This window comes from Heptranchias perlo, chromosome 5, assembly GCF_035084215.1.
Source record: "Heptranchias perlo isolate sHepPer1 chromosome 5, sHepPer1.hap1, whole genome shotgun sequence".
Classification (NCBI taxonomy): Eukaryota; Metazoa; Chordata; class Chondrichthyes; order Hexanchiformes; family Hexanchidae; genus Heptranchias; species Heptranchias perlo.
In genome coordinates this window covers 124137653-124160630 of record NC_090329.1, presented here as the reverse complement: position 1 = coordinate 124160630, position 22978 = coordinate 124137653, and the positions used below count along the sequence as shown (strand labels likewise).

The 22978-nt window shown below is 42.3% G+C and overlaps 1 protein-coding gene across 4 annotated transcripts in view; it reads right to left on the bottom strand.

The window, feature by feature from the left end:
• The window catches only part of kif6 (kinesin family member 6), a 489217-nt gene that overhangs the window by 39819 nt on the left and 426420 nt on the right, over window positions 1-22978 (bottom strand). For 3 of the 4 annotated variants that reach the window (XM_067985160.1, XM_067985162.1, XM_067985163.1), the window contains exon 19: window positions 1808-1905. In XM_067985160.1, coding sequence (XP_067841261.1) covers window positions 1808-1905 — 98 coding nt within the window. Of the gene's footprint in view, window positions 1-1807; window positions 1906-21867; window positions 22214-22978 lie in introns of those variants that run through there. The other variant, XM_067985164.1, reaches the window with a different exon arrangement.

The following is a 22978-nucleotide window of genomic DNA, read 5'->3' as shown; positions in this document are numbered from 1 at the left end:
CAAAAGGAACAGCACATTCTCTTTTTAAATGCATAGATAGATGGGCAAAAAAAAATCACAAATCGAAAACAACAAATTGAATTGGAGTAATGGAACCACCTTGGGTGATCTTTGTGTGTGTTATGCCCATGAGTCCATTCACAGGGCATAATGGACCAGGAAAATGGGCACAGCCAGTAATACTGGGGCTCCACCAATCTTCTGTCAGACGTGCAATTTCCCAGCAAACTGCGGGCAGACGGAGGAAGCTCCTGCCGCCTGAAACAGACCGGAGCTGCATTTGCATATCAAAATGTGGACGGAGGTGTCCTGCACGCATAGTCCCATTACTTGTACGTTAAAATAATGTTGAGTCAAGTAAGCGGCCAGGGTTGGTAGGAACTGGGGAGTCATATGGGAATTAATTTAAAGGGCAAAGTAATATAAAGATAAGCGTTTTTAAGGTGTTTCTGGACTATGTTTAACCATTTTTTTTTCTGCTGACACCTAAACCTCAATTTTAACTCTGGGCGAGAGGTCACTGTGGTGACGACGGGGCAAGCAACAGGATCGACAACGCGTGGCCCAGGTTCTCCTGTCTGCCTGTCCATGATGAACAGCACCTCATCTTCATGTGTGCTCAGGGTTTCTAGCGCTGCTGCTTCTCCCCTGGCTGTATTACTGTCTCACTGGTTAGGCCATCTTTTTCTTTGGAAAGAAAGATAGACTTGCATTTATATAGCGCCTTTCACGACCTCAGGATGTCTCAAAGCATGGGACAGCCAATGAAGTACTGGAGGGAATGAAGACATGTTAAGGACAAGTTAGTGGCATAGACACTTTCTCCCATATGCCATGATGAAGAAATGTGGAGGTGCATTATTCCTTTAAATGAAGTGTCCTTAAAAATCTAGCTGTAGCCCTTGTGCCAGGTGATGTAAGTTGGCAGAGTGATTTTGAGTGTTTGCAGAGATTGCCCTTTGCAGAAGTGACATCCAGATGTTGAGAGAGAAAGAGTAAGGAAGGTAGGTGAAGGCTACCAAAATGGTGGAGGATGTATATTGGCTAGACTGCCTAAATTTACAATGCTTGCGAGGACATTGAACGTCTTCCTGCACAGTGTGGCAGTTCTTGCAGTGATATGGGTAACACTGAATGCCTCTGCCACCCACCTCCATAAAGCCTACACCACCCTCTTATGGGGCTTTCTTCCCTCAGTGCCCAACAATCCTGGTCTTCTGGCCCTGACATGCTAAAAGGGCATCTAGGGATGCGTCCAAGTATCTGGTAGCCCTTCCAGCTGCTGAAAAGCGATGTGGCCAATTCACTGGCTGCAGCAGAACTGTACTCCCCTCCCTCTCGCAGTGGTAAACCTTTCAGGAATGGTATTACCGCTCCAAGCCCCTCTTGTGTAGCAAATAAAGGCCCTGGAGGAAACTGCAGTGGGTTAGCAAAGGATTGACACTGGCAGGCGATATTCCTGATCCACTGCTAACCCGCCAATGGGAGGGAAATCCAGGCCACAGTCTTTCATCCCGTTAGTCTGGGCTGGATCTGAGCCCAGGTTCCAGAGGTGAAAGGCTAGTGTATAACCCAGTACACCACCCAACTCCCCCAGCAGTTAGTTTATTTTCAAATCTGAACCGATCCAAACTTAGACAAATCCTGATCTGCTTGTATTCTGTCCCACGCCTCTGAATTTTTGAAATTAGATCAAGCCAATTGTAAATGCTCCATAATATAGTGCATTTGGGGGAGGGTATCATTTTAAAAAATAGTATATACCAGCAACTCACAAGACATGGGCTGGTAGTGCGCTATCTCTCACCTGCTGCTGTGGAGATTCCTCTGGGATGCTGTTGGAGTCACAGAAAGGGTCTTCCGGGTGCTCTGACAGACAGCCTCAGACAGCTGATCTTGTTGGGCCTAAAGTAACAGAGTAAATGTAAAATGTGACTTTTTAAAAAAAAAAGCTCTACAACCCTGGGTAGTAAGGCTACGATTAAAAACACAGAAGCTGCTAACAGAAGTAATCAATGCCAGGTCAGAAGGGCAGCTCTTAGGTTTCAGTCTTCCAATTAACATACCCAGGTGTTAGACACATTCCAATGCACACGCACTTTAATCTTTTGAGAGGCCGTCTGGAAAAATTTGATCTCAAACTTAAAGCTACTGTCGGTGAACATGATAATAAATGTTTTCCAAAGAGAATTCTGGTTCAGAACTTGTTTCCCCTAAGGAGAAAGTAATTGCTTGATGGGGTTTAGGAGGCATCTGCAGATGGTGGTGGGGTGGGGGGCGGGGGGTGTGGAGGGGTGAGGGGCGGGGGAAGCAAGGGTTTATTCAATCTATTTCCTCCAGCATGGAGGCAGCAAGAGCACGAATAACCAGATTTGATGACCAAGTTCTGGAGATGAGGGCTAGTCTGTCTGGGGCAGAAATTAACCCTCCTCACAAGTGACTAGTTCAGAAAACTCGGGAGCAGGTGGCTAAGAGAGTAAATGCGGTGTGCAGGTCTGGATATAAGTCAAGAAGAGAATGGTTGAAAACTACTAAGACTAAAATACAGCTTTCAATACTGCAAGTATGCCCGCCACATTGCTCTCGCAGAGAGCCGGCACGGACTCAACGGGCCAAATGGCTTCCCTTCGTGCTGTAACCATTCTATGATTCTATTCTATAAAATGCATCCTCTTAACCTGTTGCGTCATTTTGTGTGGAACTGTTCCAAGTGCTAGTAAACGCTTATACTGTGCATTAGAGAAATAGCCCACTGAATGCTTGCCATGCAGGAAGGGACAATTTATAATACAATACTAGTGAAACAAAAATATTAAGGACTTGACACAGGAAATCCTTGTAAGCCAACCTGCCTGCACGATGCGTGTTGTTTTAACATCAAGCAAGATGTACTGGGAGGCTGTATGTCATTGTCTGTGCCATCTGAAATTGTAAAATCTGAAGACTACTTACCTGATGGCAGGGCAAGATGGAATATAACAAAAGACACTGGAGTAAGGCTGGAGGAAGTCCCTGTTTGACGATGCCACCCTGGACATCACTGGATGTGACAACATCGAGGGAATAGGGAGAGTGAAGCCAGAGCTCTCCCCCAGGCTCAGGGCTAATACTATCTTGGTTTGTTATGACTTCCTACTCACTCATTGGCACATAGGCTCTGGAGTATCACATACAGCAATGCAAGGTCAGCTTGAAGATAACTTTTTGAGGCAGCATTTTGATATATATATTTAATTTCTGTTTTTACAGGCCTGGAAGAACAGAATGCCAGCACCTCACTCTCACCACACCTTGCCAAGCACCAGCACAGCTGCACATATCCCGAAGGATGTAGATGGTGCACTTGAGGAGATAGCACCAATAGGTTAGTGGAGGCAGGTGAGTAGCAGGCTCCTGCTGCCCAGAGGTCCTGCTCTGTTTGTGCCACGGAACACCTAGGAATTCTCACCTCCCACGTATAAATGAGGGGCCGAACGCCTGTTTTAGGTGCCCTCTGAAAAATTGGACATCGTGGGACTGGGCCTGCTTTACTTCAGTGGTCCCTGCGGCCTAATCAGAGGCTGCAACCAAACATTAAACATTTTTTAAAAATAACATTTCTATGGAGCCAGGAAGAGCAAAAGTGCTCCCCGACTCCACAGTATCCTGATCATCCCGACAACCTCCTGGTACTTACCTACCTGCCACTGCCAGCGAGGCAAGTGGCCCGAAATACATCTTTTTAAAATAGTCAAATAATGTTACAGGACCGAGGCCAAATTTGTGGCCGACCTATGGCCTCCTGGTTGGGGCATGCATTCCATGCGCGTTGCCCATTTCAGGCCTGAAATAATATTCCAGAGTGCTGCTGTATCAGAACTCTTTCCTCCCCATTTTACGACCCCTCCCACCCCCGCCCCTTTATTTTCAGCTCTGGGGCTGGAACAGTGACAACACACCTGTTTGGGATACTTCTTACACGTGTCTATGTGTGGCTGGCTACTGTAGTTGCTAACTGTACTTCTCTGTTGAGGATTGCTTTGTACATTTGATGGAATGTTTATCTTGAAAAATTTACAAAATAAACACCTATAAAAGAAATAAGGAAAACTATTTGAAAGGAACATCACGCCTTGATTGCCACTTTAACTATAGACAGTTGGCAGATTGTTCGTGTAGGAATAACAAATTACATGGAGTCGCAACCCTGCTAATCAATGTGGGTAGGCTGAGTAGGCCACGGCTGAAAATATTACTTGGACACCACGTGGTATAGTGAACAAAGGTGCTGGATGAGGGCTGGGTCAGTAATGCACCACGCCAATGTGTCTCATTTTAAATTGTAACTTCCAGTGGGACAAGGACATATTTTAACAAAAATAAAAACTTAGCACTCTTTTAAACCTTTGCATGTGTTTCTCCCTTTGCAATTCATAACAGTCAGTCGCTCCTGATGAGGTCTTTGTGATGGATGGATGAGGACCAAACTAAAGTCTTCACTGAAGGCTCAGCTTCAAAGTTTTATTAAAGCCCTCCATATGATTGAAAACACAGTTTAAAAAACCACAGTTGAAGTTCAGTCCTCACAGGGCTCAAAGCTATACTGAACTGACTTTAATAAATCACAAAATAATCTGCTTTTTCACACCAATTTTTAGTTTCTCAGACAGGCCTGCCACTGCCCTGAATACATACTAGAGGGAGCATACTTTGAACTTGAGTTTAAAGGCGATTGCAGCTCATGGAATCATTACATGATCTTGATTTTTATAATGAGAGATATGTATACTTACTAGTATCTCTCAGTCACCCCTTTTTTAAGGGTATTTAATATATACTAGATACTGATCACGTAAATAGTGAAAGACTACTTCCAATGGCTCGCAAGACAGTAATAAGAGGACACAAATAAAAGAAACTAAAGATAAAAAGAATTAATGGGAAGATTAGCAAAATTTCTTTACACAGATGATCATTACAATTTCAAATTCTCTGTCACAAACCATTATTGAAGTAGAATCCATAAATTATTTTTAAAAAGTTTTAGATAGTTGCAGGGAAGAGAGGAATATTAAAGGGTTTGGGGAGCGAACTGGAGAGTGGGATCAGATTTATTGGCTCACGGAGAAAATCACTAGCACAGGCTTGATGGATCGAACGGCCTGTGCTAGTGGTTTTCTCCGAGCAGGACCGGGACCAATGTCCTCGCGGGGGTGTTTGCTAGTGCTGTTGGGGAAGGTTTAAACTAGAGTGGCAGGGGGATGGGAACCTGAGCGGGGAGTCAGAAGGGAATAAAGTTGAGAGCAGCAAGAGAGGGGAAGACCCAGGGGAAATCTACAATACAAATAGTACAAACAGTTGTTCAAGAACAAGTGAAAGGGAAAAGCGTAGAGCAGCGGAAAGAAAGTGTACTTTAGGCACGAGAGATAAAATAAAAACTAGAAGGTGCAAGGCGATTAACCCAGCATCAAAGCTGTGGCAGGGGGTTGGGAACCTGAGCAGGGAGACAGAGGAAAGCGTGTCAGGAAGGGACAGAAGGTATGGAGAAAAAGGTAAAGTGTTAAAAAAGGAAAAAGCAGGAACTAAGTGTCACAAAACATATTTGAAAGTTCTTTATCTGAATGCACGTAGCATTTGTAACAAAATGGACGAGTTAACGGCACAAATAACGACGTATGGGTATGATCTTGTGGCCATTACAGAAACATGGCTGCAGGGTGACAACGACTGGGAATTAAATATGCCACGGTATTTAACAATCAGGAAGGACAGGCAGGAAGGAAGGGGAGGTGGGGTGACTATGTTAATAAGGGAAGGAATCACTGTAATACAGAGAAAAGATATTGGGACAAAAGGATCAGGATAATGAAACAGTTTGGGTAGAGATAAGGAATAATAAGGGGAAAAAAACACTCGTGGGCGTAGTATATAGGCCTTCTAATAGTTGCAACTCTGCTGGAAGAAGTATTAATCAGGAAATAGTCGGGGCATGTAATAAGGGAACAGCTATAATTATGAGGGATTTTAACTATCATATTAACTGGACAAATCAAATTGGGCAGGGCAGCCTTGAGGAAGAGTTTATTGAGTGTATTAGGGATGGATTTCTTGAGCAGTATGTAACTGATTCTACAAGGGGGCAGGCAACCTTGGACCTGGTCCTGTGTAATGAGCCAGGATTAATTAATAATGTCCTAGTTAAGGATCCCCTTGGAATGAGTGACCACAACATGGTTACATTCCATATCCAATTAGAGGGTGAGAAGGTTGGTTCTCAAACAAGCGTACTGAGCTTGAATAAAGGAGACTATGATGGTATGAGAGCGGAATTGATTAAAGTGGACTGGGAAAATAGTTTAAAGGGTAAGAAGGTACATGAACAGTGGTGTTCATTTAAGGAGTTATTCTACAACTTTCAAAAAATATATATTCCACTGAGGAAAAAAGGGTGTAAAAGAAATGACAGCCATCCGTGGCTAAGTAAAGAAATTAAGGATAGTATCCGACTAAAAACAAGGACATATAAGGTAGCCAAACTTAGTGGGAGGATAGAAGATTGGGAAGTCTTCAAAAGACAGCAAAAAGTAACAAAAGGATTGATTAAGAAAGGGAAGATAGATTATGAAAATAAATTAGCAAAAAATATAAAAACAGATAGCAAGAGTTTCTATAGTTATATAAAAAGAAAAAGGGTGGCTAAGGCAAAGGTAGGTCCCATAGAGGATGAGACCGGGAAATTAATGGTGGGAAACATGGAGATGGCAAAAATGCTGAACAAATATTTTGTTTCAGTCCTTACGGTAGAGGACACTAAGAATATCCCAACAGTGGACAAACGGGGGGCTCTAGGGGGGGAGGAGCTAAATACGATTAAAATCACTAAGGAGTTGGTACTCAGTAAATTAATGGGACTCAAGGCGGATAAATCCCCTGAACCTGATGGCTTACATCCCAGGGTCTTGAGGGAAGTGGCAGTAGGGATTGTGGATGCTTTGGTAATAATTTTCCAAAATTCTCTGGACTCGGCAAAGGTCCCGGCAGATTGGAAAACTGCTAATGTAACACCCTTATTTAAAAAGGGTAGTAGGCAGAAGGCTGGAAATTATAGACCAGTTAGCCTAACATCTGTGGTGGGTAAAATTTTGGAGTCTATTATTAAGGAGACAGTAGCAGAACATTTGGATAAACATAATTTAATAGGACAGAGTCAGCATGGCTTTACGAAGGGGAAGTCATGTCTGACAAATTTGCTTGAGTTCTTTGAGGACATAACGTACAGGGTGGATAAAGGGGAACCAGTGGATGTAGTGTATTTAGACTTCCAGAAGGCATTCGACAAGGTGCCACATAAAAGATTATTGCTCAAGATAAAGAATCACTGGATTGGGGGTAATATTCTGGCATGGGTGGAGGATTGGTTATCTAACAGGAAGCAGAGAGTTGGGATAAATGGTACATTCTCGGACTGGCAACCAGTAGCCAGTGGTGTTCCGCAGGGGTCGGTGCTGGGTCCTCAACTCTTTACAATCTATATTAACGATTTGGAGGAGGGGACCGAGTGTAACATATCAAAGTTTGCAGATGATACAAAGATGGGAGGGAAAGTAGAGAGTGAGGAGGACATAAAAAACCTACAAGGGGATATAGACAGGCTGGGTGAGTGGGCGGAGATTTGGCAGATGCAATACAATGTTGGAAAATGTGAGGTTATGCACTTTGGCAGGAAAAATCGGAGAGCAAGTTACTATCTCAATGGTGAGAAACTGGAAAGTACTGCAGTACAAAGGGATCTGGGGGTCCGAGTGCAAGAAAATCAAAAGGTTAGTATGCAGGTGCAGCAGGTGATCAAGAAGGCCAATGGAATGTTGGTTTTTATTGCTAGGGGGATAGAATATAAAAACAGGGAGGTATTGCTGCAGTTATATAAGGTATTAGTGAGACCGCACCTGGAATACTGCATACAGTTTTGGTGTCCATACTTAAGAAAAGACATACTTGCTCTCGAGGCAGTACAAAGAAGGTTCACTCGGTTAATCCCGGGGATGAGGGGGCGGACATATGAGGAGAGGTTGAATAGATTGGGACTCTACTCATTGGAGTTCAGAAGAATGAGAGGCGATCTTATTGAAACATATAAGATTGTGAAGGGGCTTGATCGGGTGGATGCGGTAAGGATGTTCCCAAGGATGGGTGAAACTAGAACGAGGGGGCATAATCTTAGAATAAGGGGCTGCTCTTTCAAAACTGAGATGAGGAGAAACTTCTTCACTCAGAGGGTGGTAGGTCTGTGGAAGCTACATCATTAAATAAATTTAAAACAGAAATAGACAGTTTCCTAGAAGTAAAGGGAATTAGGGGTTACGGGGAGCGGGCAGGAAATTGGACATGATTTTATATTTGAGGTTAGGACCAGATCAGCCATGATCTTATTGAATGGCGGAGCAGGCTCGAGGGGCCGATTGGCCTACTCCTGCTCCTATTTCTTATGTCTTATGTTCTTATGTTTCTGTGCTGGAACATATTATGATAATTAAATTCTTTGAGGGTTTGACAGGGTAGGTGCTGAGAGGCAGTTTCCTCTGGCAGGAAGGATGTGATCGCTTTGGAGAGGGTGCAGAGGAGATTCACCAGGATGTTACCAGGGCTGGAGCGCTTCAGCTATGAAGAGAGACTGGGAAGATTGGGTTTGTTTTCCTTGGAGCAGAGGAGGCTGATGGGGGACATGATTGAGGTGTTCAAAATTATGAGGGGCACAGATAGGATGGATACTAAGGAGCTTTTTCCCTTCGTTGAGGGTTCTATAACAAGGGGACATAGATTCAAGGTAAAAGGCGGGAGGTTTAGAGGGGATTTGAGAAAGAACTTTTTCACCCAGAGGGTGGTTGGAGTCTGGAACTCACTGCCTGAAAGGGTTGTGGAGGCAGGAACCCTCACAATATTCAAGAAGCATTTGGATGAGCACTTGAAATGCCATAGCATACAAGGCTACGGACCAAATGCTGGAATATGGGATTAGAGTAGACAGGGCTTGATGGCCGGCGCGGACACGATGGGCCGAAGGGCCTCTATCCGTGCTGTATAACTCTATGACTCTATGAGAGTCTAGCTCTAGAGGTCATAGTTTCAAGATAAGAGGTGGGCGATTTAGGACTGAGATGAGGAAAAATTTCTTCGCTCAGAGGGGTGTGAATCTTTAGAATTCTCTACCCCAGAGGGCTGTGGATGCTCAGTCGTTGAGTATATTCAAGAGTGAGATCGATGGATTATTGGACACTCAGCGAATCAAGGGATATGGGGATCGGGTGGGAAAGTGGAGTTGAGGTAGATGATCAGCCATGATCTTATTGAATGGCGGAGCAGGATCAAGGGGCCATATGGCCAACTCCTGCTCCTATTTCTTATGTTCTAAAGGGGAGATTATGATAAAAACATTGTGCAATAGGGTGAGTCTTGGCTCAGCGGTAGTATTCCCTCCTGAGTCAGAAAGTTATGGGTTCATAGACCCACTCAAGTTGGCTCTGGCGAGTGGAGATGAAAGTTCTGGTCTTTGAATACTGGGTTGACATGCAATGCGATACTCTCATCCGATGGGAGCTGAGTGTCGACCCCAACCCATTGCATCTAGCCCATCTCCCTAGATCAGGCTAATGACCTGTTCACATAAAAAGGGGTCTTCATTATGGAAACAACCCAGAGGATGATCTGCTGGATGTAAAAGAAATAGGTTGCCTCATGTGCACAGAAGAGAAAGAAGACACTGTACAATATTAGTATACAAATGCTTGAAGTGCTTGTATATAATTACTTTCTCTGCTATTTTAACAGACATTAAGCACTAGAATGCTAATATCGCACAGTAATTTCCAGACTATGAACACAAGCAGGATGATACACGCATTGGCCAAGGGTAATCTGGGAGCATGATCATGTTATATTTCAGATAAATATTCTGATGAAGGACCCCACCAGAAACATTGACCTGGCTTTCTCTTTCTAACTTTACTAATTGGCCTGCCATGCTTTTCCAGCAATTAATGTTTTTAGTTCATTTGGTGCCACTTCTAGATCAAGCAATTCTTCTAATCGACTGGTAAAATCTACAAGCTGTTTACTGTAATTAGTATAAACTAGAATTTCACAAGGGGAACTGAAGTAAAGAGTTGTTCTCAATTCATTACATCCTTATATGTATCTCAAAGCTTTGTTTTGAATTCCTTACTAGAAGATTGCTTCAATAGGGCAGACCATCTGTTTGCAAGTTTTAAGCTGTGTTTGCCTACACAGCAACAGTGGCTACGCTTCAGAAATAATTCATTGGATGTGAAATGCTTTGGAATATTCTGAGAATGTGTTAAGGTGCTTTATAAATGCGAGTTCTTTCTTACTTCAACCAGATTGACTAATGTGGACTCATTTGATAGAGTAGATAGTCTGATATGTATTTTCAGATATTGGCTGCTTCAGTAGAGCAAACCATCAGATATGAACCGTTCAGTGGGCAAACTGTCTGATATGAACTGTTCAGTGGAGCAGACTGTCTGATATGAACTGTTCAGTGGGGCAGACTGTCTGATATGAACTGTTCAGTGGGGAAGACTGTCTGATATGAACTATTCAGTGGGGCAGACTGTCTGATATGAACTGTTCAGTGGGGCAGACTGTCTGATATGGACTCTTATAACTGGATTTGTTCGGTAGGGCAGACTGAGTGGTATGAACTTTCAGATATGAACTGTTCAGTACAGCAGACTGTCAGATATCAGACATGGACTGCTTCAGTAAAACAAACCATCTGATATTTGCTTAGATATGGGCCGATTCAACCAGACAGACTGCCTGGCATAAATTCATGGTAAAGATTGTTCGAGTAGGCCAGAACAGTGTGAAGACTGCTTCAGTGGAGCAGATTGCCTCTTACACTCACAGATATGGACTGTTTCTGCAGGCAAATTGTATGTGGATACTGTCAGATAGAGGCTGGTTTAGCAAAGCAGACCTTTGAAAGAAGCAGGCATTCTGTTATCACAAATACTTTGATGCTCTTTGTAACTATCATCTTTATTAGCCTTTCACTGATATCATACTGCTTCTATTATGTTCTGCACACCTGCCATAAAATATAATATTGCTTTGTGGCATTAACTCAATCTCATGGTCCTGTTGATATTCGCAAGCTTTGTGAGATCTGCACCCTCGGTTTATAATGTCATCAGCAGAACCACTTGGTTGAATTAATACTGTCTTGACTCACTGCCATCCATTATTCTATAGTTCTGCCTAACTGATTGAGAAATTACTAGCCTCATCACCCCTAGGTGTCAGTGTTGGCTCAGTGGTAGCACTCTTGCCTCTGACTCAGAAGGTTGTGGGTTCAAGATCCCACTCCAAAGATATGAGCACATAATCTAGGCTGACACATCGATAGTACATTATCAGACTTGCTGCTTCTCTGGTAAGACATTAAACCTAGATCCTATCTGCCCTCATGGGTGAAGGTAAAAGATCCCATCTTTGCTATTTGAAGGAGAAGGGGAGCTCTCCTGGTATCCTAAATTTATCATTCAACCAACATCACTCTCCATATCTCTATCTCTACCTTGTGCAGAAAGCATGTGGACTTCAACGAGTAACTTTCCCTGATGACAGAACCAAAATCAGAAGCTTGTCATTTGAGAAAAATTGCAGGCATAAGCTTGCATTCTACACTATGTGTGGCACAGTATGTTCCGTGCATTGATATATATCATTTGGCACTGATACAAAGCTATTTTTAACATTCTGACACTGGGAAATACAGTGTATTAAAATTGCTCAGATCATGAAAAAATGTGATTTCTGTTGAGATAGACTGTTATTGGGGATTTATTGAGCGGCAGCTTTGTGTAAACTAATGAACTGTTCTTTATCTGAGCAGGCCGTGCCACAAAACCTAGTGTACGTTAATCAGTTAGTAAGAAACAAGAGACTGTAATCGTGCAGAAATCAGCTGCTGTGTTTAATTACAGGGCACCAAAAACACATGGCAGCAGTTAACTTGAAATGTACCAAAAAGAAATGACTACAAGGAACATTGCCAACAGGCCATTTTAAAGTTCCTCACTGTCCCGGTAGCCATTCTGGGCAGAGATGTTTGTCTGGAACACTGGGGCTTTGAAGGATAACTGCATCCTTCTACAGCAACTGAAAAGCCACGTACTACAACAATTAGGTTGGTGCCCATCTCAGCGCAGCTGCTGGTGTTGGACCAGGCACAAAATTAACTCATGTTCTGGATAGTACTGTGAATCCCCTGTTTTGCATTTCTTCTTAGAACACTACCTGAGCTACTTCTTTACATCAGTTGCTCAGTAAGGTAGACTGGAAGTACTGGTGCAACCACTCTTTATAAGAAATCCCCCCCCAAGTGTGCCAGAACAATCACACTGCCAGAGTACCAGCACGCCAGTTTTGCTCATGCCCGCAAGGCAGATTCTAGACTCAGCTGTGCTGTCAGATGAAGATTGCTCTCAGCAGCAGTCCTCCAGATGATGTCTAGACTGAGTTCCTTAAGACTAGTCCAAGTTGCAACAGTGGACCTAGTGGAATAGCCTTCGACATCATCTGAAGTTTCCTTTATTCAAAGTGATATCAATGCAAAATACATTCAACTAACCGTTTTGTCAGTTTCTGTTTGGATCAGCAGATTTGATGACATTTCCCAAGTGGGACAAAGGAAGCCTGGATTTACAAAATTAATCTAGTTCTGTCAATTCAAAAGGATAAACCTCATTTGGCATCCACATACTGGAGTCTATGCGTCATATTCGATTCATAGAATGTACAGCACAGAAGGTCCATGCCAGTGTTTATGTTCTACACGAGCCTCCTTCCTCCTTACTTCAACTAACCCTATCAGCATATCCTTCTATTCCTTTCTCCTTCATCTAGCTTTCCCTTAAATGCATCTATGCTAGTCACCTCAATTACTCCTTGTGGTAGCAAGTTCCACATTCTAACCACTCTCTGGGTAAAGAAGCTTCTCCTGAATTCCCTATTGGATTTATTAGCAGCTATTTTATATTTTTGGCCCCTAGTTCTGGTCTCCCCCGCAAGTGGAAACATCTTCTTTACATCTACCCTATCAAACCCTTTCATAATCTTAAAGACCTCTATCAGGTTACCGCTCAGTCCTCTCTTTTCCAAAAAAGAGCCCCGGTCTCTTCAATCTTTCCTGATAGGTATAACCTCCCAGTTCTGGTATCATCCTAGTAAATCCTTTTTTGCACTTTCTCCAGTGCCTCTATATCCTTTCTATAATATGGAAACCAGAACTGTGGATAGTACTCCAAGTGTGGTCTAACCAAGGTTCTATACAAGTTTAACATAACTTCTCTGCTTTTCAATTCTATCCCTCTAGAAAAGAACCCCAGCGCTTTTTTATGGCCTTATTAATCTGCTTCGCTACTTTTAGTGATTTATGTATCTGTACCCCCAGATCCCTCTGCTCCTCTACCCCATTTAGTCTCTTATTTTCCAAGCAGTACGTAGCCTCCTTGTTCTTCCTACCAAAATGTACCACCTCATCTTATCCATATTGAAATTCATTTGTCAATTGAAATTTCTAAATATTGAATCGGGGACATGGACTCAATAAAATTAACTTAAGTAAAACAACAGTAATGAAGAAAATAGTAGCACTAAAGAGTGACAAATCACCAGGACCAGATGGTTTCCATCCCAGGGTTTTAAAGGAAGTAGGTGAGCACATTGCAGATGCCCTAACTATAATCTTTCAAAGTTCTCTAGATTCAGAAACTGTCCCTCTAGTTTGGAAAATTGCACATGTCACTCTGCTTTTTATGAAAGGAGAGGGAAACCAGGGAATTATAGACCAGTTAGCCTAACATCTGTTGTGGGGAAAATGCTGGAGTCTATAATTAAGGATAGGGTGACAGAACACCTCGAGAATTTTCAGTTAATCAGAGAGAGCCAGCATGGATTTGTGAAAGGTAGGCCATGCCTGACAAACCTGATTGAATTTTTTGAAGAGGTGACTAAAGTAGTGGACAGGGGAATGTCAATGGATGTTATTTATATGGACTTCCAGAAAGCATTTGATAAAGTCCCACATAAGAGACTGTTAGCTAAGATAGAAGCCCATGGAATCGAGGGAAAAGTACGGACTTGGTTAGGAAGTTGGCTGAGCGAAAGGTGACCAAGAGTAAGTATAATGGGTAGGTACTCACATTGGCAGGATGTGACTAGTGGAGTCCCGCAAGGATCTGTCTTGGGGCCTCAATTATTCACAATATTTATTAACGACTTAGATGAAGGCACAGAAAGTCGCATATCTAAGTTTGCCGATGACACAAAGATTGCTGGCATTGTAAGCAATAGAGATGAAAACATAAAATTACAAAGGGATATTGATAGATTAGGTGAATGGGCAAAACTGTGGCAAATGGAATACAATGTTGGCGAATGTGAGGTCATCCACTTTGGATCAAAAAAGATAGAACAGGGTACTTTCTAAATGGTAAAAAGTTAAAAACAGTGGATGTCCAAAGGGACTTAGGGGTTCAGGTACATGGATCATTGAAGTGTCATGAACAGGTGCAGAAAATAATCAATAAGGCTAATGCAATGCTGGCTTTTATATCTAGAGGACTAGAGTAAAAGGGAGCAGAAGTTATGCTGCAGCTATACAAAACCCTGGTTAGACCGCACCTGGAGTACTGTGAGCAGTTCTGGGCACCGCACCTTCGGAAGGACATATTGGCTTTGGAGGGAGTGCAGCGTAGTTTACTAGAATGATACCCGGACTTCAAGGGTTAAGTTACGAGGAGAGATTACACAATTGGGGTTGTATTCTCTAGAGTTTAGAAGGTTAGGGGTGATCTGATCGAAGTTTATAAGATATTAAGGGGAACAGATAGTGTGGATAGAGAGAAACTATTTCCACTGGTTGGGGATTTTAGGAGTAGGGGGCACAGTCTAAAAATTAGAGCCAGACCTTTCAGGAGTGAGATTAGAAAACATTTCTACACACAAAGGGTGGTAGAAGTTTGGAACTCTTTTCCGCAAATGGCAATTGATGCTAGCTTAATTGCTAAATTTAAATCTGAAATAGATAGCTTTTTGGCAACCAAAAGTATTAAGGGATATGGGCCAAAGGCAGGTATATGGAGTTAGATCACAGATCAGCCATGATCTTATCAAATGGCGGAGCAGGCTCGAGGGGCTGAATGGCCTACTCCTGTTCCTATATTTCTATGTTCCTATGTTCCTAATTACAGGCCCATTCTGCAAGTTTATTAATGTCTTCCTGTATTTTGTTGCAGTCCTCCTATTAACTATACCCCCCAATTTGGTATCGTCTGCAAATTTTGAAATTGTACTTCCGATTCCCAAGTCCAAATCATTTATATAAATGAATAACAGTGGTCCCAGCACTGATTCTTGTAGAACACCACTTCCCACCTTTTGCCAGTCTGAGTAACTACCTTGAACCCCTACTCTCTGTTTTCTGTTTTGTAGCCAGCTAGCTATCCATTCTGCTTTTTGTCCCTGACTCCACATGCTCTGACCTTAGTAGGGGGACATAGCTGAGGTGCTAAATGAATACTTCGCATCCGTATTCACTAGAGACGAGGATGCTGCCATTGTAGCAATAAAGGAGGTAGTAGCAATATTGGATTGGATAAAAATAATGAGGAGGTACTTAAAAGATTGGCAGTACTCAAAGTAGAAAAGTCACCTGGTCCAGATGGGATGCATCCTAGGTTACTGAGGGAAGTAAGGGTGCAAATTGCGGAGGCTCTGGCCACAATCTTCCAATCCGCCTTAGATACAGGGATGGTGCTGGAAGACTGGAGGATTGCAAATGTTGCACCCCTTTTCAAAAAGGGGAGAGGGATAAACCTGGCAATTATAGGCCAGTCAGCCTAACATTGGTGGTGGGGAAATTTTTAGAGACAATAATCCGGAACAAAATAAATTAGCACTTGAAAAAGTATGGGCTAATAAATGAAAGTCAGCACGGATTTGTTAAAGGAAAATCGTGTTTGACTAACTTGAGTTCTTTGATGAAGTAACAGAGAGGGTTGATGAGGATAGTGCAGTTGGTGTTGTGTATGGACTTCCAAAAGGCATTTGATAGAGTATCACATAATAGACTTGTTAGCAAAATTAAAGCCCGCAGGATTAAAAGGACAGTGGCAGCATGGATACAAAATTGGCTAGGGGACAGAAAGCAGAGAGTAGAGATGAACGGTGGTTTTTCAGACTGGAGGGAAGTATACAGTGGTGTTCCCCAGGGGTCAGTATCAGGACCACTGTTCTTTTTGATATATATTAACGACCTGGACTTGGGTTTAGAGGGTATAATTTCAAAGTTTGCAGATGACACAAAACTTGGAAATGCAGTAAACAATGTGGAGGGTAGTAACATACTTCAGTAGGACATAGACAGACTGGTGAAATGGGAAGACAAATGGCAGATGAAATTTTACACAGAGAAGTGTGAGTGATACATTTGGTAGGAAGAACGAGGAGAGGCAATATAAATTAAATGGTACAATATTAAATGGAATAGAGACCTGGGGGTGCACATACACAAATCTTTGAAGGAGGCAGGACAAGTTGAGAAGGCTGTTATAAAAGCATGTGGGATCCTGGGCTTTATTAACAGAGGCATAGAGTACAAAAGCAAAGAAGTTATGTTGAACCTTTATAAAACACTGGCTAGGCCTCAGCTGGAGTATTGTGTTCACTTCTAGGCACCATACTTTAGGAAGGATGTTGAGGCCTTAGGGAGGGTCCTGAAGAGATTTACTAGAATGGTGCCAGCGATGAGGGACTTCAGTTGTGTTGAGAAATTGGAGAAGCTGGGGTTGTTCTCCTTAGAACAGAGACGGTTAAGGAGAGATTTGATAGAGGTGTTCAAAATCATGAACTGTTTTGATAGAGCAAATAAGGAAAAACTGTTTCCAGTGGTAGTAGGGTCGGTAACCAGAGGACACAGATTTAAGGTGATCGGTAAAAGAGCCAGTGGCGACTTTAGGAAACATTTTTTTATGCAGTGAGTTGTAATGATCTGGAATGCACTGACTGAAAGGGTGGTGGAAGTAGATTCAATAGTAACTTTCAAAAGGGAAATGGATAAATACTTTAAGTGGAAAAATTTACAGGGTTATGGGGAATGGCTTCCTCCTGTGCTGTACCTAATAATACTATGGAGGTTAAATTCATTAACCCTTAAAAACGGGCATGGGGATCGCGGTGCGTGATTAACCTGTGCTCGGTCGTTGAGATGCAGGTAGTACATAACATCCGTGCTGCCTTCTAATCTACATGATTGATGCGTGCAGCCAGGGCTACTTGCACTGTGAGTGGCTGGACGCACCAGCAGGTGGCACTGATATTGGGACTGGCTAGCATTACTTAAGGGTAGCCTGCATCTCTTAAAGGGGAAGTGCACTGTGACTGCAAGAAGTGGTATGAGAAGTGATTCCTGGGCTGGAAGATGTTGAGGAATGGCTGCGACTGTAAGAGAGCGTGCACCAAGGTTCTCAGACAGTGCATTGGAGGCCTTGGTGCAAGATGTGGACAGACAGAGAGTCATCCTATATCCACAGGGGGGCAGGAGCCCTCCAGACACATCCTCAAGAGGCAGTGGGAGGCTGTACTGCATGAGGTCAATGCCAGGAGCATCACTCCACGGACATGGGTGCAGTGCAGGAAGTTGTTCAATGATTTGACACGAGTGGTCAAGGTGAGCGCATTCAACTATCAAGTGGCATATCCTACCAACTGCACCACTGGCCGCATCCACTGATCCTTGCACGACACCCCCCCGTCACCCACCTACCAACAAACTCTTCCAATGAGTAAGCCATCTCTTTATAATATTGCAACTTTCTCCAAGTATTGGAAACTTCCAAAAACACAAACAATTGTACCAGAAGCCAGAATAACTAATTCAGCAACTAACCTGTAACTCCTGCACGATCCCTTTAAATAGCGGAAGTTCAAAAATGGCGCCGGCTGCTTCAAATCAGCGTTGCAAGTTGATTTACATCATAATCTCCCTACTCTACACGCTGTCCGCGTTCGTTAAGTGCGCATGCGCAACCACATTTACCAAGATGGCATCCTGCGCAGGTCACGCTGGAAGTGTGCACGCTCATCTCGGACGCCATTTTCAGTGCTTAGGAGTCTGCTTTGCGCCTACTCAACAGGTGCTATGTGGCCTAATTTAGCCCCCACGAGTCTACTATGCGGGACCTTATCGAAGGCCTTTTGAAAATCCAAATATATACATCTACTGCATTACCCTTTCTTGTTACTGTTACTTCTTCACAGAATTCAATACGGTTGGTCAAGCATGAAATCTTTTGAAATCCATGCTGACTATTCTTTATGATATTTTCGGTTTCTAGATATTTTTCTATTACATCTTTGAGTAAGGATTCCATTACTTTTCCTACAATCAACGTTAAACCAATTGGTTTATAGTTCCCTGGACTTGTTCGATTTCCCTTTTTAAATAGAGGAATCACATTAGCTGTCCACCAGTCCTCTGGCACTATTCCCTTTTCTAATGAATTTTTATATATATGTAATAGTGCCTCAGCTATCTCTTCCCTAACTTCTTTCAATATGCGTGGATGCAATCCATCCGGACCAGGGGTTTTATCCTCTCTAAGTTTGATTTGTTTATCAATTATCTCCCCCCTTTCTATCTTAGATGTCTTCATATCTTTTTTGATCTCTTCGTCTAATGTCATCCCCACCATGTTAGTCTCCCTGGTAAATACTGAGGCAAAGTAATTTCTTAATATTTCTACCATTTTGCTGTCATTACCAAGAGTTTATCGTGTGGATCCCTTCGTGGCCCTATCCCTATCCTGTTTTGCCTTCCAATTGCTTTTTTGACTTCTTTCCTAACCTTTTCGTATTCCCTTTTGTCATCCACCCTTTGTTCTCTATGTACTTAGTATATGACTTTTTCTTTAGTTTCAATTTTGCCTTTATGTCTTTATTCATCTATAGTGTATCATTACTGGCTAGTTTGTTCTTGCTTTTTACTGGGATATATTTCTCCTGGACTTTATTGATCACTGTTTTAAATATTCTATTTCTTTGTTTGTCAGTAAATTTTTCCAGTTTATTTTCTCTAGTTCCATTCTCATCCCCTTTTGTACTCTACTTCTCTATTTAGTTCCATTCTCATCCCGTTAAAATCAGCTTTTTTTCCAATTTATTACTTTGATCTTTGTCTTACTTATGTCCTTCTCAATCTTTATCTTAAACCTTAAGATTCATGAAGAGATGAACAAAGCTGGAATGGTCATTTCCAGTTGCAGGTGAAATTCAGGATTTACTTAAGTTAGGGACTAAGTGATGTCTAAGGATAGCCTATTCTCAAACCCAAATCAAATATAAGGCTGATACAGGTGCCTCGATTTCACAAACTCATTTAACCAAATCAAAGCTGTCAAGATTGTGAGATTTCCATGTTAAAAAAAAACTAGACACACAAGAACATAAAGTTCATAAGTTTTAAATGCAGCAGATTCCATGGGCGGGTAGGAGGAAAAGTAATAGATATCCTTGACCCTTCACAATCTGGAGATAATGGGTGAGGGTGACAGGAATCAGACGAAGTAAGTTCGCCCCACCTGCGCTCATAGAATCACTGAATGATACAGTACAGAAGGAGGCCATTCGGCCTATCATGCCTGTGCTGGCTTTTTGAAAGAGCTATCCAATTAGTCCTACTCCCCTGCTCTTTCCCCATAGCCCTGCAAATTTTTCCACTTCAAATATTTATCCAATTCTCTTCTGAAAGTTACTATTGAATCTGCTTCCACCACCCTTTCAAATAGTGCATTCTAGATCATAACAACTCGCTGCGTTAAAAAAATGTTTCCTCATTTCGCCTTTGTTCTTTTGCCAATTACCTTAAATCTTTATCCTCTGGTTACCGATCAGTCTGCCACTGGAAACAGTATCTCCTTATTTTCTCTATCAAAACCCTTCATGATTTTGAACATTTCTATCAAATCTCCCCATAACCTTCTCTGCTCTAAGAAGAACAACCCCAGATTCTCCAGTCTCTCCAAGTAACTGAAGTCTTTCAATCCTAGTATCATTCTAATAAATCTCCTCTGCACCCTCTCTAAGGCGTTGACACCCTTCCCAGAATTAGACACAATACTCCAGCTAAGGCCTAACCAGTGTTTTATAAAGGTTTGGCATAATTTCCTTGCTTTTGTACTCTACATCTCTATTTATAAAGCCAAAGATCCCTTATGCCTTTTTAACAGCCTTTTCAACTTGTCCTGCCACCTTCAAAGATTTGTGTAAGTGCATCCCTAGGTCTCTCTGTTCCTGCATCCTCTTTAAAATTGTACCATTTAATTTCTATTGCCCCCCTCATTCTTCCAACCAAAATGAATCACTTCATACTTCTCTGCATTAAATTTCATCTGCCATGTGACTGCCTATTTTACCATTCTGTCTATGTCATCCTGAAGTCTGTTACTATCCTTTTCACTGTTAACTACATCTCCAAGTTTTGTGTCATTTGCAAATTTTGAAATTATACCCTGTGCACCCAAGTCCAGGTCATTAATATATATCAAAAACAGCTGTGGTCCCAACACTGACCCCTGAAGGACACCACTGCACACTTCCCTCCAGTCTGAAAAACAACCGTTTACCACTACTCTCTGCTTTCTGTCCCTTAGCCAATTTTGTATCCACGCAGCAACTGCATCTTTAATCCCGTGGGCTTCAATTTTGCTGACAAGTTTATTATGTGGACAACATCTAGGCTTGGGCTGATGAGTGGCAAGTAACATTCGCGCCAGACAAGTGCCAGGCAATGACCATCTCCAACAAGAGTCTAACCACCTCCCCTTGACATTCAACAGCATTACCATCGCTGAATCCCTCACCATCAACTTCCTGGGCGTCACCATTGACCAGAAACTTAACTGGACCAGCCACATAAATACTGTGGCTACAAGAGCAGGGTATAGAAGCTGGGTATTCTGCGGCGAGTGACTCACCTCCTGACTCCCCAAAGCCTTTCCACCATCTACAAGGCACAAGTCAGGAGTGTGATGGAATACTTTCCACTTACCTGGATGAGTGCAGCTCCAACAACACTCAACAAGCTCGACACCATCCAGGACAAAGCAGCCCGCTTGATTGGCACCCCATCCACCACCCTAAACATTCACTCCCTTTACCACCAGCGCACCATGGCTTCAGTGTGTACCATCTACAGGATGCACTGCAGCAACTCGCCAAGGCTTCTTCGACAGTGCCTCCCAGACCCGCGACCCCTACCACCTAGAAGGACAAGGGCAGCAGGCACATGGGAACAACACCACCTGCACGTTCCCCTCCAAGTCACACACAATCCCAACTTGGAAATATATCACCGTTCCTTCATCGTCGCTGGGTCAAAATCCTGGAACTCCCTACCTAACATCACTGTGGGAGAACCTTCACCACATGGGCTGCAGTGGTTCAAGAAGGCGGCTCATCACCATCTTCTCAAGGGCAATTAGGGATGGACAATAAATGCTGGCCTTGTCAGCGACGCCCACATCCCATGAACGAATAAAAAAAAAATCAACTTTTAACAAATCCATGCTGACTTTCATTTATTAACCTCTATTTTTCTAAGTGCCAATTAATTAAAACAGAAAAAAATATGAAAAGTATTATAACTATATTTTTTATTACAGCAGCTAATACCTTACTCAGGCCTGCAACTGTGTGAATTGTATGTGCTTCAGTGCCAGCCCCTGCGCACAGCTGGTGCAAACACACAGTGGCAAACATGGTGACATCTGTGTACGAGCTGTGTGACAATGATGAAAGAAAGCAAAATAAATAAAGCAAGTTTTTATTGCCAAAAGTATTGATATAGCAGGGCTCAAAGCTCTCCTCATAGAATGATTTACTTTGAAATGCCATGATTGTTGTTAATGTGGAAAACACAGCACCACTTTGTGCACAGCAATATCTCACAAACTGCAATTACATAAACGATCAGTTAATTTGTTTTGGTAGTGTCATTTGATGGAGAAATGTTGGCCAGGACACCTGAAGAATTCATTGCTCTTCTTTGATCAGGTACTGGGATCTTTAACGTCCACCAGAACAGCAGATAGGACAGAGTCTCCAAGAATGCAGCTCCTCAGTACTTCACTGGAGTGTTGACCTGGACCAAGTCCTGTAGTGGAGTTGATTCAGACAGCAGTACCAAATAACAATCATGAAGCCAACTTAGATAAGGAATAGTAGCGACATATCTATATCTCCATTATGAACTTTATCTGTCCTACAGAAATGGCATTTGATACCCATATAATACACATATCAAGTGCTATCTTATGTATATACTGTATATGATCGTGATATGTTAGAACAATGTGCTTTTACTATTGGGTTCACATCAACCTCAGACAAATAGGATGAAGATCTCTTTTCAATTAAAGAAATTAAAGGTCTTAAAAGAAATTATTTTGGCCACTCTTGATAGATCAAATACGAACAGTGATTACTGGGGAAATTTGAAATACAAACATGAAAATTCGAGAGACATACATTCAAACCCAATGGAGGATCCCAACTAAACTTCCTCTTTCTGACCTATAGCACATTTCCAGCATTTACTGTTTATACTTCATAAGAACAACAAACACTTATATTTGCACAATTCCTTTAACACAGAAAAATGTTTGCAAATGCTTCACAAGTAGGTCATAGAATCAAAGAATGTATCTTATACTTGGGGGCAATGACCTCATGTTCCGAATGGAGGTCAATTTGATGCAGGTTTATTAAGATATTTATCAATGTGTTCTATATTTTATCACTAGTGAGAAAAGACAATGATGCTTGTGCTATATAGGAAAAGAAAGAACTTGCAGTTATATGACTTCAGGACGTGCCAAAGCTCTTTACAGCCAATGAAATACTTTTGAAGTGTAGTCAC